This window comes from Malaya genurostris, chromosome 3 (genome assembly GCF_030247185.1).
Source record: "Malaya genurostris strain Urasoe2022 chromosome 3, Malgen_1.1, whole genome shotgun sequence".
Taxonomy (NCBI): Eukaryota; Metazoa; Arthropoda; class Insecta; order Diptera; family Culicidae; genus Malaya; species Malaya genurostris.
Window position 1 is genome coordinate 187,043,442 of NC_080572.1, and position 13,754 is coordinate 187,057,195.

Below are 13,754 nucleotides of genomic sequence, written 5' to 3' on the forward strand. Positions count from 1 at the left end.
ATTTCGTCGATATCTGTGACCTTTTTCGATCTCATCTGATTATTACGACCACCGTAGTTAGCAAAGCGTGTTCCTAGCTGATTTGACCTTTCAGTCTGTTTTTGTTTTTTTTTGAATAAATATTTATTGAAATATGAGTTAAAATTAAATTATTAAGGTTTAGGTGTTCAGCCAGAAGTGATAATTTTTCAGCCCTATTTCATATATGATTTGGAAGTGGTGTCTCGTGGCAAAATTTACGGGTTGTGTACTGATTATATCAGATGTAATACAGTAATTACAGTTCGTTGAAAGCGAAAACTGTTTTTCAATACAATGAAATATCGACATTCTTTTAGATGGGTTATTCTTATTAAACTTTTTTCGTATCATCGATACAACATAAGAAATCCGCGCGCTGCACTTCCAGCAAATCTGTCAATAATATTATCAAAAAAAAAACGCATCGACGTTGCAACTGAGACAGCCAAGGATGCCAGGTCATTTTTATTTATCTTTGTGCGAACCAAAAATCAGTTTGAGCAAGAAAACGCTCTGTAGGATACTTTGTTATGCCTAGCAATTTGAAGACTTTTAGAGGCTCATTGACTTCAGAAATCTGTGAAAATTTGTGCAGCATATTCAGAATATGTGAAGCTCAGATTAATCTGTGAACCTGACATCTCTGGAGACAGCATTTTGTTTTCAACTGCCATAAGCACAAACCACCCGACGCAAGCAGCTTAGGGTGAATTTTTACATAGTATGCTGTGGATAAAATCGCTCATTATTTTCCATTTGGTACCATCCGACCTGATTTCATCGAAAAAATATAGAATCTACAAATGATAGAATGCGGATGGGGATGCAGTTAGTTCCTTCAATTTGACCGGTTCTGCAGTGCACGAGATGCACATAAGGACGAGACGCCACTGTGATTTGGTTATTACCATGAAGACATCATTTGCTTCCGTCTGTGATTTTTGTGTAGGGAAAATTGTAAACTTACTTGTATAGTGTAATGGGGAAAAGGAACTTATATACTAACTTACTAACTAATACAGAGAGCGAATCGATTCAATTGAAAATTGCATCGATTTTTGTCGGAATTTTCTTATAATATTATGCGACATTACATCTAATGGTTCTATATTTGTGAGTCTGTGTAACTCATTTGTACTAAACCAGGGAGGACGCTTCAAAATCATTTTCAGAATTTTATTCCGAATCCTTTGAAGCGTTTTCTTCCTGCTGGAACAACAACTTGGCATGGCTGGTCTGAAAATTTGTTTATAAATTAATAATTTGTTTTTAGACAGAACTTAGAATTTCTGTTTATAAGTGGATATAAACATTTAATATATTGATTACACTTTGCCTGGATTCCTTCAATGTGATCCTTAAAAGTGAACTTTTTGTCATACGTTAAACCTAAGTATTTAGCTTGATCAGACTATGTCAATTCCTAACCATTCAATTTGAGAATGTGATTATTGTTCGGTTTGAGAAAAGAAGCTTTTGGCTTATAAGGAAAGATAATTAATTGCGTTTTTGCTGCATTTGGTTTAATTTTCCATTTTGACAGATAATCACTGAAAATATTTAACCTTATTTGTAGGTGACTGCAGCTTTCAGTGTTGTTTCTGATGGGGTTCCATCTATATTACTAAAAAGATGTTCAAATGGTCTTTTGAAGCCCCTATCGAAACTGTTTAATAGCTCTTTGAAAACAGGACATTTTCTAACCAGTCTTTAGGCGTTATGCGCAGTATCCAAATTATTCGAACTAACTGTCTTGGACTTCATCACATATAATTACTCAAACACGGCTTCATGCCGAAACGATCTACTACTACAAATCAGGTATCTTACACTTCATTTATCATTAAATCCCTGCAAACGCGACTGCAAATAGATGCTATATATACTGATTTTTTAGCTTCCGACAAGATCAACCAACGGTTTTAACTGATCGCGACATGTCAGTGAAAATAGAAGATTGCATTACGTCTCCATTTACAGTCAGCTCCGAAGTTCCTCAAGGTAGCCATCTGGGACCGTTCATAATTTTATTTTATCTAAATGATTTAAACATTTAGCTAAAATGCAGAAGTTATCGTATGCTGATGAATTTAAACTCTTTCGCCTTATCAAAACCGTCGAAGACGCCAGATTCTTGCAGTTACAACGGGACATTTTTACAAACTGGTGTAGAGTAAACCGAAAATTTCATTCCCTCGCAAACGTTTTGTAATTGAATTCGACTACACGATCTTGAAAACAGTTCTTAAACGATAATCGTATATAAGACTTGAATTCATCTTGCACTCGAGTTCCACCGATAAAAAAGGCCGGATTTTTTAAATTTTCGATTTAAATTTTTTTTTTTTGCCCTTTTAATTTATTATAACTTTTTTGAATAGCAATGAATATTTTGGTAGTACGGAACATAGAGAGACAAAATGCATTTTTGTATATGTTGATTAGTGTAATAGCTTTGAAGAACGAAATGAGTACATTACCGATTTCAACACTTCTTCACGTTTCGTCTTAGACTCTTCAGTGCAGAGCAGTTCAAATTGAACTGCTTAATGCAAAAACTGTTCTGCGCTGATGAGTCTAAGACGAAACGTAAAGACATGTTGGGTTCAAATATTGGTTTTAATTTCAGGTTTAAAATTTGAAGGTGCATTATATTGTCACTTTTATTTTTTTTTCGGTAAACTTTTTAATTCTTAAAGAAATTCTTAATTTTATTCTGTGCATATTTTTTATAGTGCTCATTTGATTTCCTATTACTTAGTTTTAGATATCATCATGATAAAATTATATTTTTTTGATTTACAATGATTTAAAGAAAGTGCACGTAACAATACTACATTGAAAACATACGCAAAGTTTCATTCAAATCGAAGTAGGTGAGATCGGGGCTGAATGAGCTACGGGACAAAACCGGACAACTTAAATATCTTATAAACAAGCCATTATTTCGATCCATGGATTGATTTTGTAATCGCACTTCCATGTTGATATCTACTTTTATATTCTATTTATGTCACTTCTTAAATCTAGATTTACTATAAATTAAAGCAAAATGATTATAATGTGTAGCGAAACAATCAGTTAGTATTCAACAGCAGGCTCTCATGTCTCGACCTATTTTTTCTATATTCTTTTTTATAGATTATGCCTCACAAATGGTTGAAAACAACAGACAATCTCTTCAAACATGGTGTCATTTTCTTAGCGCTCATTATGGTATCTCGAGATTAGGGACCCTACTGTTTTTGTTCACCATTTTCTGTGAAATGTGCCCCGTAATTTTTGAAATATTGGATTTTGATCACTTCATCGCGACTGACTATGTACGAACACTAAAGCATATTTCTCCAAATAACAAATTGGGAACTGTAGCTGAAGGTTGAAGCTACACAACGGAGTGAATAACTTATTGAGTGAAAACCTAGTTGTAATGAGTGTTTTTTTTCAATTTCCAAAAGCTGTCCGATGTATCCTCGGTCTCTCCTATATGAAATCTGATGACTTTAGTTCATTTCTAGAATTGTTCAACTAACTAATGTTAAAAATCGAAGATTTATATCAGATTCACTCACTGTTACACGTATACTATCATACATGCGTACTCATCTCAATCAAATTAAAATGGTTTCAAATCTAAGCTAACCCGAAATTCCTAACAAATAAATGCATTGAGAAACCTTCTCTATTTCTATCATTTCTTATCATTAGCATTGTCGGTAATGTCGCCCTGCTTGAAAAATCGCCGATTGGTGCTACAACTCTTAAGGTGTATTTCCAGTTAAATTTTCGTCTGGACTTTAGTTTCACTGGCTATCAGTGATAGCCTCATAGTGTCGCAAAATCGAGCCTACCACAGCACCACTCGAATGTCGTTTTCGCTTGAGAAAACTGAAACTGACCCAGAGTAGTTTCATCAAACAAATATTTTTCACGAAACTGTGCTGGTTCTGCACTTAGCAGCGGGGATTTAAGCAAACCTGATATAAAAACCAGGTTCGAAACTGACTCGATTTTCAGTTCAACAATGATGAAACTAGGTTCGAAACTAGCTTCCAACAAACGGTTTAACAGCAGGTAGGGTGGAAACTGGGTTAGATTTGGCATCAAGCGGAAACGACATAAAATTCATCGCATTAAACTTGAAACGAAATCCTTCATATACAGCAGTGTTTGCTGTATATGATAACTTATAACCGTCATTATAAAAATCATTTCCATTATATTATGATACCATTCCTTGCATTCACTCAGGCCCATTCATTACGGTGTTTATCTGACTCATTCGGTCGACAGCTACAGTCGAATTCAACAACGCCTAGCTCAAAACATCGAAGGAAAGTAAACCGAAATGTGCTTGAAAACCTTTGAGCGGCATGCAAAAATAAAAAAGAGATAATTTCGAGTTTTATAAATAACAAAAAAACGCATTGTGTATTGTTGTTACAGTACGGCAGACAAGTTTTGTTTACTCAGTCTGGTTGGCTGACCTATGTCTGGCGAAGTAACAACTAATAAACATAGTTTGTGTTGTTCCAAGCCACATCCTCGCCGGTTACGTTTTCTTCCAGGTTTACCATATGGCGTTTTATATGCAAGGCTCAATTCCCGGAACATTATACTTCAAGCTAATTTGAAATGTTTATTGGAACAGATTTTGTTCCAATTGTTTAAAAAGCACTTTCTCAAACATTCCGTGTTTTTTTTTATCTTACAGACAATGCGGCCAACCGAATCCAACAGCAGCTGAAAAAACCTTCGGAAGGAGCAAACACCAAGAAGAGTTCTAATCAGGACAGCGATGCTGATGATACTGCCAGCAGCAGTAATTTAGGTGGGTCCACGGCACCTTCCACGGTGAACAAAGATGAGGACGACATCTATGAATTCAAATCGACACCGAAAGATTCCGGGTCCAGTTCCAGCGATGAAAAGGAGAGCAACAGTGATAAAAATGAAAAAACATCCACTGAGAAAAACAACACCGGAGGGGGTGACGGGGAAACGAGTCAGAACGTCGGTGCATCTGGATCAACAACGGGCTCAGGGACAGGTGGAACCACCAGTCAATCGAAGCGACCATTTTCGGAAGTAAGTGACCCACTGGAAGACAGTACCAGTGCATCGAATGATGAAGATAACAAAAGGAAGAAACGGAAAGATTCGGATACCACTAATAAAGAATCCACGAAAAGCATCCCAGGTAGTAATCGTGGTTCAACGCCCAGGCAGGAAAAGTCCGGTAAATCCTCTGGGCCACCGTCGAAAAATCTCAGCCTAACCGGGAAAAGTGCTCTGGATCGTAAAAGTCCTTGTGCGAGTCCAAAACCGGCTACCGGCACCGGTACTCCCAGCTCGACAAACAAAGCTTCAAGTAGCAACAATACGAATGACAGCGAAGGCGAAACAGACGACGGGGGCACTAAAAATACCGACACAAGTTTTCCTAGCGGAGGAGGACCGAAGGTACCTCCACTGAAGATTGTCATACCACAGCAAAACTCTAGCGGCGATACCGATGCTGGCGGTAGTTCCCGAAACGGCAAAAATGCTTCGGCTAGAAATCATGCTGCACTGCCCTACGTGGTGGCGTCTTCGAACAGGTAAGCGTATCATTATAAATAATAGCGTCATTTATTGTGTTTATTTTTAATGGAGGAAATAGCTTAAATTGTGATTTATTTCGTCGAGAAGTAAAAATTCTATCTTGCATTTCAATGAATTTGTACTCTGAATATGGAAAGCATTACCACTACGATTTTTAAGGATATGAAAGCAGTGTCTTTTAAACATAATAAATGAAGTACTTGGTTCTCTAGATGACTGTAAAATTGTCAAAATTGATAACGTATAAAACCAGAAAATTGGACTCGTGCCACTGTGACTGAATATTCCGTTGAATTTTACCTTAAGGGGTGGGTAGGGTCCAACCCTTCTGGAAAAAAAATTGTTGTATTTTCTTATAGTAAAACATTTCAAGAATATTTTGTGAAATTTTCAAGCATGTCGGAGATAAACTTAGCAAGTTATGGGCCTTTATCTTTGCTTATCTGCGAAGAAATACGAGTATTGGTCATAGATTTCTGTTTCGATTAACTTAAAAACTTGACCAAAATTTCTTGATATGTTTATAGCATACAAAGAAATAAAATGTTTTTGTTTTGAAAATGCTAGATTCAAGACTAATAAACTGTTTTCTTCGATTTTATAGCCAAAAAACTTTAAACGTGTTTTTCTCGAAAGCAGTTTGTGTAAGTCTGTGTCCATCGTCATTCGAAAAACTACTGCACATATTTTTCAAATTTTGCACATACTTTCTACATGTACAATACCAGACTAGCAACGTTTTCCTTTTCGTTGTTCGTTTGTTTGAGGAGGTTTTACAGCTACAAAATAGCGGGTTTTTTCCTGAAAAATCGTAGTTTAGACTTTAAAGAATTACCAAAAATTTAAAAAATAAAAAAATCAAACAGAAACGTTGGGGTCTAGAAAACATCTACTCTATCGATGCTGCGTTCATTTGTTCACTTCTGATTAGTCTGCGCTGAGATACAGTGGACACCGCAAATCATGATTTTCAAGAAGCGTTCTCAAAAACATCTCTTCACCGACTCATTTCTCAATATTTCTTCACGAAAAAAATACAAAATGTTGTTTGAATGATGCTTTGTATTAGGCAAAACGTTTGAGTTTATTTTGTTGAACGACAGTTCTGGAATAAAATTGCAAAAACGATATTTTATTTTCATTATATAGATCGCGTTCTGAAGAAGAGAACAAGGTATCTGCTGCTGTACAACAAATCGTTCGAGAAAATGTTCCGAACAGTGTTTAATATCGTAGTGAGTTCCACAATTTGGTCCTTCTGAAAGGCAGGAATGAATCCCGTACAGCATCCGGATAGTTTCTTCCAATGAAATGCAAATCCGAAATGAAATAATCGAAATTAAAATTCTATATGCTGCTATTTTTATAGCCGTTAGGACCGCCCATTAGTGAAAAAGCTACTAACGAAATCACGTAAAAAGAAACCTCTTAACAAATATTGGATCAGTTTGGATTCTATCACCACTGCGAGCAGATGTATTTTATGTCGTTTGCAAAACTAGTTTCGCTTTCGGCAAGAGCGATTACGTCACAGCTGCCAGTCATTTGCATTGGTGAAAAAGCAACGGTGGAGAGCATTACACAAAATCAACCGTTCGAATGGCTCTGAAAGTTTTCTAAAGAACTAATAGGACTTGTTGTTCGCAAATCGAAGGTAAATATCCTCAGTTTAGTGCAAATCTAGAACAGTTTGGTTAGATTTGTGCACTTTTCGCTGTTTGAAATTCACAGTAATCGAGATCAAGTGAAACCTTCTTTGTTTTTGCGAAAAATGTTCCAGAGTTTAATGTCGTAGAGAATTACTCAATTTGACCCTTCTGAATGCTAGCATCGAATCCCTACAGCATATTGATAGTTTCTTTCAATAAATTATGCAAATCCAAAACGAAATAATCGACATTAAAATTCTGTATGCGGCTATTTTTATAGCCGTTAGGACCGCCCATTAGTGGAAAAAACATAATAATTTGAATAATAATGTTTGTTTTAGAATCAATTTCTGATGCTTTACAAATCACACCGTTTACCTCTGCGAAAATAACATGTATCTCCATATCAGCAACCATATCTCAGGAACAACTCGATATTTTAACATAAAATTTACAATGTAGTAGTCTGCTATAAAGATTAATAACTACAGGGTTCTCCATCTTTTATGTCGGTATGGAAACATTGAATAACTTTGAGAAAAAAATTAAGAGATTTCTATAAGTGATGTATTTGTATTCAGTTTGGATCCTTACAATATTTTTTGGACTAGTTTTTTTAAAACAACAGCCACCTTCATTAGCAATTACAAAATGACTCTTTTTTTCTGCGTTTGCCAATACCTTTTCGAGCATCTCAAGTGTTATAGCATCTATTTCAGCACGAATGTTTGTCTTGAGCTCGTTAATAGTTTGAGGCTGGTTGGTGTAAACCTTGCTTTTCAGATAACCCCACAACGTCGTCCAACGATTTTTTTTAAATCAATCAGAAAGTATCAGAACTTTCCAAGTTGTTATTAAGAACAGTAAACTGAAAGCTCATCTAGAAAAATAAGCTTTTATCGTATCAAAGAACGCTCACTGGCAACTCTTCACACGATTGAATCAGTGCCATCAAAGAGAAACGAATATCATCGCAACAGCAAAAACCCGGCATGACTCATTTCACATAGAATCGACACCAGTCCGAGAGCGAATTTCTCTCGATGACATTTCTGAGAATCAAAGGTTGGCACGCTGCTGTGGGGATCCTCTCTGAAGCAACAAACGGTCGCTTTTCTAGTTTCGCGATCCGATTCTATACAGGCAGTTGATAATTGCGATATAATCATTTTACTATTGCCGCTTATTCTAACTATGTGCATATAACCTTTGTATAAGTTGTGTCTATGAAAATGCATGTGAATGCTCCACACAAGGGCTTTGAAATATTGCAACCTAGTATGAAAATCATCAAATTGAATCATCGATTCGATTTTCTGCGATAATTGTCAACTTGCGATTCTCTCTTGGGAAATTCTACACAGCAACGGTCATTATCAGACTGTAATTTTTTTAAGGGCGTGAAATACTCAGAGTATGATGTGGAGCGAAGAAATGTAGCAAAATTCTCTCACGGGTCATGCATTGAGAGACTCGAGCAGTGCAGTAAAACTTCATTCAATTCAATTGAAACTGAATGTGGAACACATTGACGATCTCTCTAATGCAGTACACTTCAGTCTCTGACACACACAATGTTTGCTGACGGCCCGAACGAGCAGCATTCAGTTCATCACCCGTTTCTCTTCAATCAAGGCTCAGTTTAACCACCGTCAGTTGATCTCTTGAAGTAACAACATATCTCTTTCAATAGTGTGAGAGCGGCCTTCAAATGAGGTTCATGTAAACATTCGAATTGATTCACGATAATAGATGAAAGACAAACCAGATAGCTGAAATATCAATCACAGAATACACATAAATTAATTGTTTCCTCCTTCAGTTTTCATTTTTAATACTTTACTCCATTTATAATTCTATTCGTTCGAACTTGCTTACTACCAAGAGCGAAGGCAATGAAGGAGCTACACAACTTGGCACTCGAAACTGAGCAAGAAAAACTTCAAATGACTAGGTACAATTATTCAACTGACGATGAATTCCGGGAGCTTCACTTGAAAATGGCAGCAAAAGTCAAATGAATTAGAAGGGATATGCTGACGGTCAGCGGCCTTAAATTTCATTTTCATCTTATATTTTTCGATTGAAAATGAAATTTTACCGCACTGGACTCGAGTTCTTGTAGCATCTTCTACCGGATTGAAAATGTTTTATACAATATAGATAGCAATATAGCAGCTTCTGTCAAATTTTCGGCAATCACCAACACTGTTTAGATTTTGAATATGGATTGATTTGTTCAGTGAATCTATGTCTAATTTTCTTTTAAAGGTCCCTTAACTATTCCATAGTAGGATCACAAGAACGTTGGTATTGATGTAGATGAAGGAGAATTGAATTTAGTTTAGGCTTCTGGATCTGATAGACACCTAACTTCAATATTGTAATGATTTAAATTATGTATGGCTGTGTCGATATTTCCCAAATCAATTTCAGGATTTACATTCGATTTCTTATAGAAGATAAATTAGATGGGCCATTGGATATGGGATACTAAAAACCAGCGGAGAGTTCATCATGAAAAACTCGTACCTTCAAGTTATTTTGCTGATAACTTCACGAGTGATGCCTAGCATTTAGAATTCTATAAGGAAAAACCTGTTTTAATCCACCTAGTGGTGTAATGATGCCTTTCTCATTTTCATTTTCTCCAGTATATTACAGCCGAAATTCTTCGAAATACCACAATTTAAAAAAGTTGAGAAAAGAGTTTTGAAGATTTCTGTTGCACCTTTGAATTTTGCTTAGTGAAAATCTGTTCAATCATATGAGAGAAAGTTAAGTGAGCTCCATTTTATAACATTTGATTACTATTGTCGGTACTTCCGGAACCAAAAGCTGGATATCGGCATAGTAACATTCGGTTCATTCAACCATACACTAATGTGAACTACAAATTTATTTACGATTCTCTATGAAAAATTGAATGTACCGGTTTTCGGACTTGGATAAAATTCAGTAGAGCAATCATGAGACTATCAATGGTTTGTTTGGTTACAGACTATCATGGTCTGCAAGCTAAAGAAATTAACTAGCCAATATAAAGAGGTAGTTTATGAAAAAAAAAAATGCTTGAAATTGACATTTTTACACTAAGCGCGCAACCTCCGGAAGCAGCATTCAAACCGAATGAAAATTGGGATATTCTTATGGTATCTAAGGATCTTTCATTTGAATCTAAGTTTTTCAAAATCGGTTCAGCCATTTCCGAGAAAAATGAATGACATTATTTTCACATTTTTGTTGAATATCACCCTGTAATTCCGGAACCGGAAGTCGGATCTAAATAAAATTCAGGAACTTTGTATGGGACCATAATACCATTCATTTTAATCTAAGTTTGTGCAAAAAAAGAAAAGTGACTGACAACATTTGACACACACACACAGACATTTGCTCAGTTCGTCGAGCTGAATCGAATGGTAATGACATTCGGCCCTCCGGACCTCGTTTGAAAAGTCGGTTTTAGCAGTGATTGTATAGCCTTTCTATATAAGAAAGGCAATAAAAGATTGCGGTTTGTCCGTTAAAAGAATCGTTCTGGCTTTCCTAGATATGTAAGAAAATCCGCTAAGCGGCCTTGTTCTCAGTAAAAAAAATTAAAATCAATTCACAATTTTTAAAATGAAATTAGAAAATCTAGTTAATAGTTATATGTCTGCGTATATAAGATATATAAGATCTCCTTCGAATTTTTACGAAAAGTCTTTGTACCACAAATATAACACAGCACTATACAGCGCTAAAACCCGGTGCATAATTAAATCAGCTGGTTTCCATTTGAAACTTCTTAAGTTTGGACATATTTAACATTCTCGTTTCATATCAAATTTTAGAAAATGTAACTAATATTTTTTTTCGTTTTCATCACATCATGTTCCTGAAATTTACGCATCTTCCCGCAGCATTGAATTGTAACTAACCTTTCCCTCTCAAATCTTTTTCAGTAATGATTCCAGTGCGGACAAGGAAAGTACCTCGTCTCGGTCGGCAAGCCCATCGGATTCGAAAAGCTCGGACGAAAAGAACACATCGAAATCTAGCGAAGATCGCGCTCAGGCTCGTGTCCTCCGAAGTCACCGTGGTGGAGGAGGATCTTCCGAAGGAGGTGACCGAGGTCGTAGCAAGGACAATCAGAGCGATCGTTCGGTTGACCGGTCCAACAACTCGTCGCCTCAGATGCAACAAAGCAGCGCTGCACCTTCTCCGGCATCCAACAGTGGAGACGGGGGAGGGGGAAACAGTAGCACCGGTGGTGGCAGTTCCAGCAAAGAGGGTAACAACTGTAGTCCCGCTGCCGGAAACCCGAAAGACACCGAGCCGGAAATCGGTGGGAGCGGCAGTATCAATCCCAAAAGTCCACCAGTTTCATCCACATCTTCTGTTACATCGACTACTACAACGAGCAGTAGCACCAACAGTACTGGGACTAATTCAAACCAAAACAATCCACCGAGCAACACAAGTTCAATATCTACCCCTGAAACAGCGGTGCATCCCCGCAAAAGAAAGATTAAAACAAGTAAAGACACATCGTCAGCGGCAGCTTCGAATTCATCTGCCCCATCGACGTCTACCGGATCGGCATCGACGTCAAACGAAGAAAAGAAAGAAATCAAAGACGAAACACCGGATGTTCATCCCCACGATCAACCGATCACCAATTGCTATCAGATGTTTTTGAACATTCGCAGACAGATCGAAAGACGACAACGATGCCTGTTTCCGGTTCAACCGAAACCACCACAGGGCTTCAAAGATTATCTGCTCAATCGCTGTGCGTATGCGTTGGCAGGAAAGTCTCCCTCCGAGCCGAACACTCAAACTCCGGCCAACTTACAACCACAGATGAAAGACATCTTTGCGATCCAGGAAAAGGAACGTCACAAACTGAAAATGCAACACATCGTCGAAAAAGAGAAATTAGTTCTAGCTGTCGAACAAGAAATTCTAAGAGTTCATGGACGAGCCGCACGTGCTCTTGCAAATCAATCTCTCCCGTTCTCCGTTTGTACAATCTTGAAAGATGAAGAAGTTTACAACATCATTACGCCGGAGCAGGAAGAAAAAGATCGCAATGCGCGATCACGGTACAATGGTAGGTTATTTCTTAGTTGGCTACAGGATGTCGACGACAAGTGGGAGAAAATCAAGGAGGCAATGCTTTTGCGACACCACAACGAAGCGGAAAGTTTGCACGCTGTCCAAAAGATGGACTGGGAATGGAAGATGAAGGAAAACTTGCTGTGTGAGTTCAAGGCCAAGCCAGTTATCGATGATATTCATGTACCGATGGTAAACGTGAGCGACGACTTCGATTTGCTGCCTGCCTAGGTTTTGTAGGGTAGTAGTTCAGAAGAGATTAGAAGCGGTCGATAAGTAAGATATGTAGATGATATGATTATATTCTTAGGAACAGTAGAGAATACTGTGTATTGTGTAATACGGATGATAGAAGACGAAATTATATTAAGTACTTTCAATAATTTGATGTTGATCCTAGATCCGAAAATCCATGCCTTTCATTTATTTATTAAACCTAATTGTGGTCGTTCGCCGGGGAAAAAATCGTGCGTATACATTATTGTTTTAGCCTGAGTAGTAATCAATTGAAGTTCATTCTTTGCTACATGATCTTAACTTACGCCCTTATTCTGAATAACGACGTATCGTTTTTTCGATCGTATTTCATTCGTGTTCCCAATAACGCTAGCAAAATCAAAGGTAGCTAGGATTCGACCGAACCATATTCGATCGAAAAACCAATACGTCGTTATTCAGAATAAGGGCGTTAACCTCACTACGTAAAATATAGGCCGTTCTGTTGGAAAAGGATTTTATTAACACATTTATTTTCCTAAAAATCTTCTTTACCTTTTCACACAGAAGCTCACCGCATGCAAGTTGAGCCAGCTTTCAACGACATTTTTAAGATCCTTGTCACTTTGAAAGCGTTATCCATCGAGTCTTTTTTTGGGATGTCAGAAAAGGAAGTCACTGGGTGCTAGGTGGGTTTGAAAACCCCAACGAAAGCCCTGAATTTTCTCTTGGATCCAGTGTGTCTAATTCAATTATCACCGAAAACCCTTTAAAAGTACAAACCCATACCAAGTAGTGCGTCCAAATTCATAGAAACAATCACCCTCATTCTTGTTTACGTCCGTATCCGCAATACGACGAACGGGTACTTTCGAACGAATACGAATAAGCCATTCTTGTTTTCACTCGAATGAATTCGAACGAGACTCGTTTGCCACAAAATATTCAAATATCAGTAAACTTCTTGAAATAAATGCTTAGCCTTGATGTAATCAGTCCAATTCATGTGATTAACCATATGCGAAACGCTAGAATGTATGCCATTTTAGCTTCAAACGAAACGTGTATTCGAACATCATTCGTACGAACGAAATGTCCAATTCCCGTTTACGGACGAATAGACGAAATGCCGTGGTTTCGATTCGTCAGTTTAATGTTGCG

General features: G+C 37.3%; 1 protein-coding gene across 6 annotated transcripts in view; it reads left to right on the forward strand.

Annotated features, from left to right (window-relative positions):
* LOC131439503 (ankyrin repeat domain-containing protein 11) overlaps positions 1-12,760 on the forward strand; it is a 105,394-nt gene extending 92,634 nt beyond the window's left edge. For all 6 annotated transcript variants that reach the window (XM_058610599.1, XM_058610601.1, XM_058610602.1 and 3 more), the window contains 2 exons: positions 4,736-5,621; positions 11,222-12,760. In XM_058610599.1, coding sequence (XP_058466582.1) covers positions 4,736-5,621; positions 11,222-12,608 — 2,273 coding nt within the window. In that variant the 3' untranslated portion in view covers positions 12,609-12,760. The remainder of the gene's footprint in view (positions 1-4,735; positions 5,622-11,221) is intronic.
* The last annotated feature ends 994 nt before the right edge of the window (positions 12,761-13,754 follow it).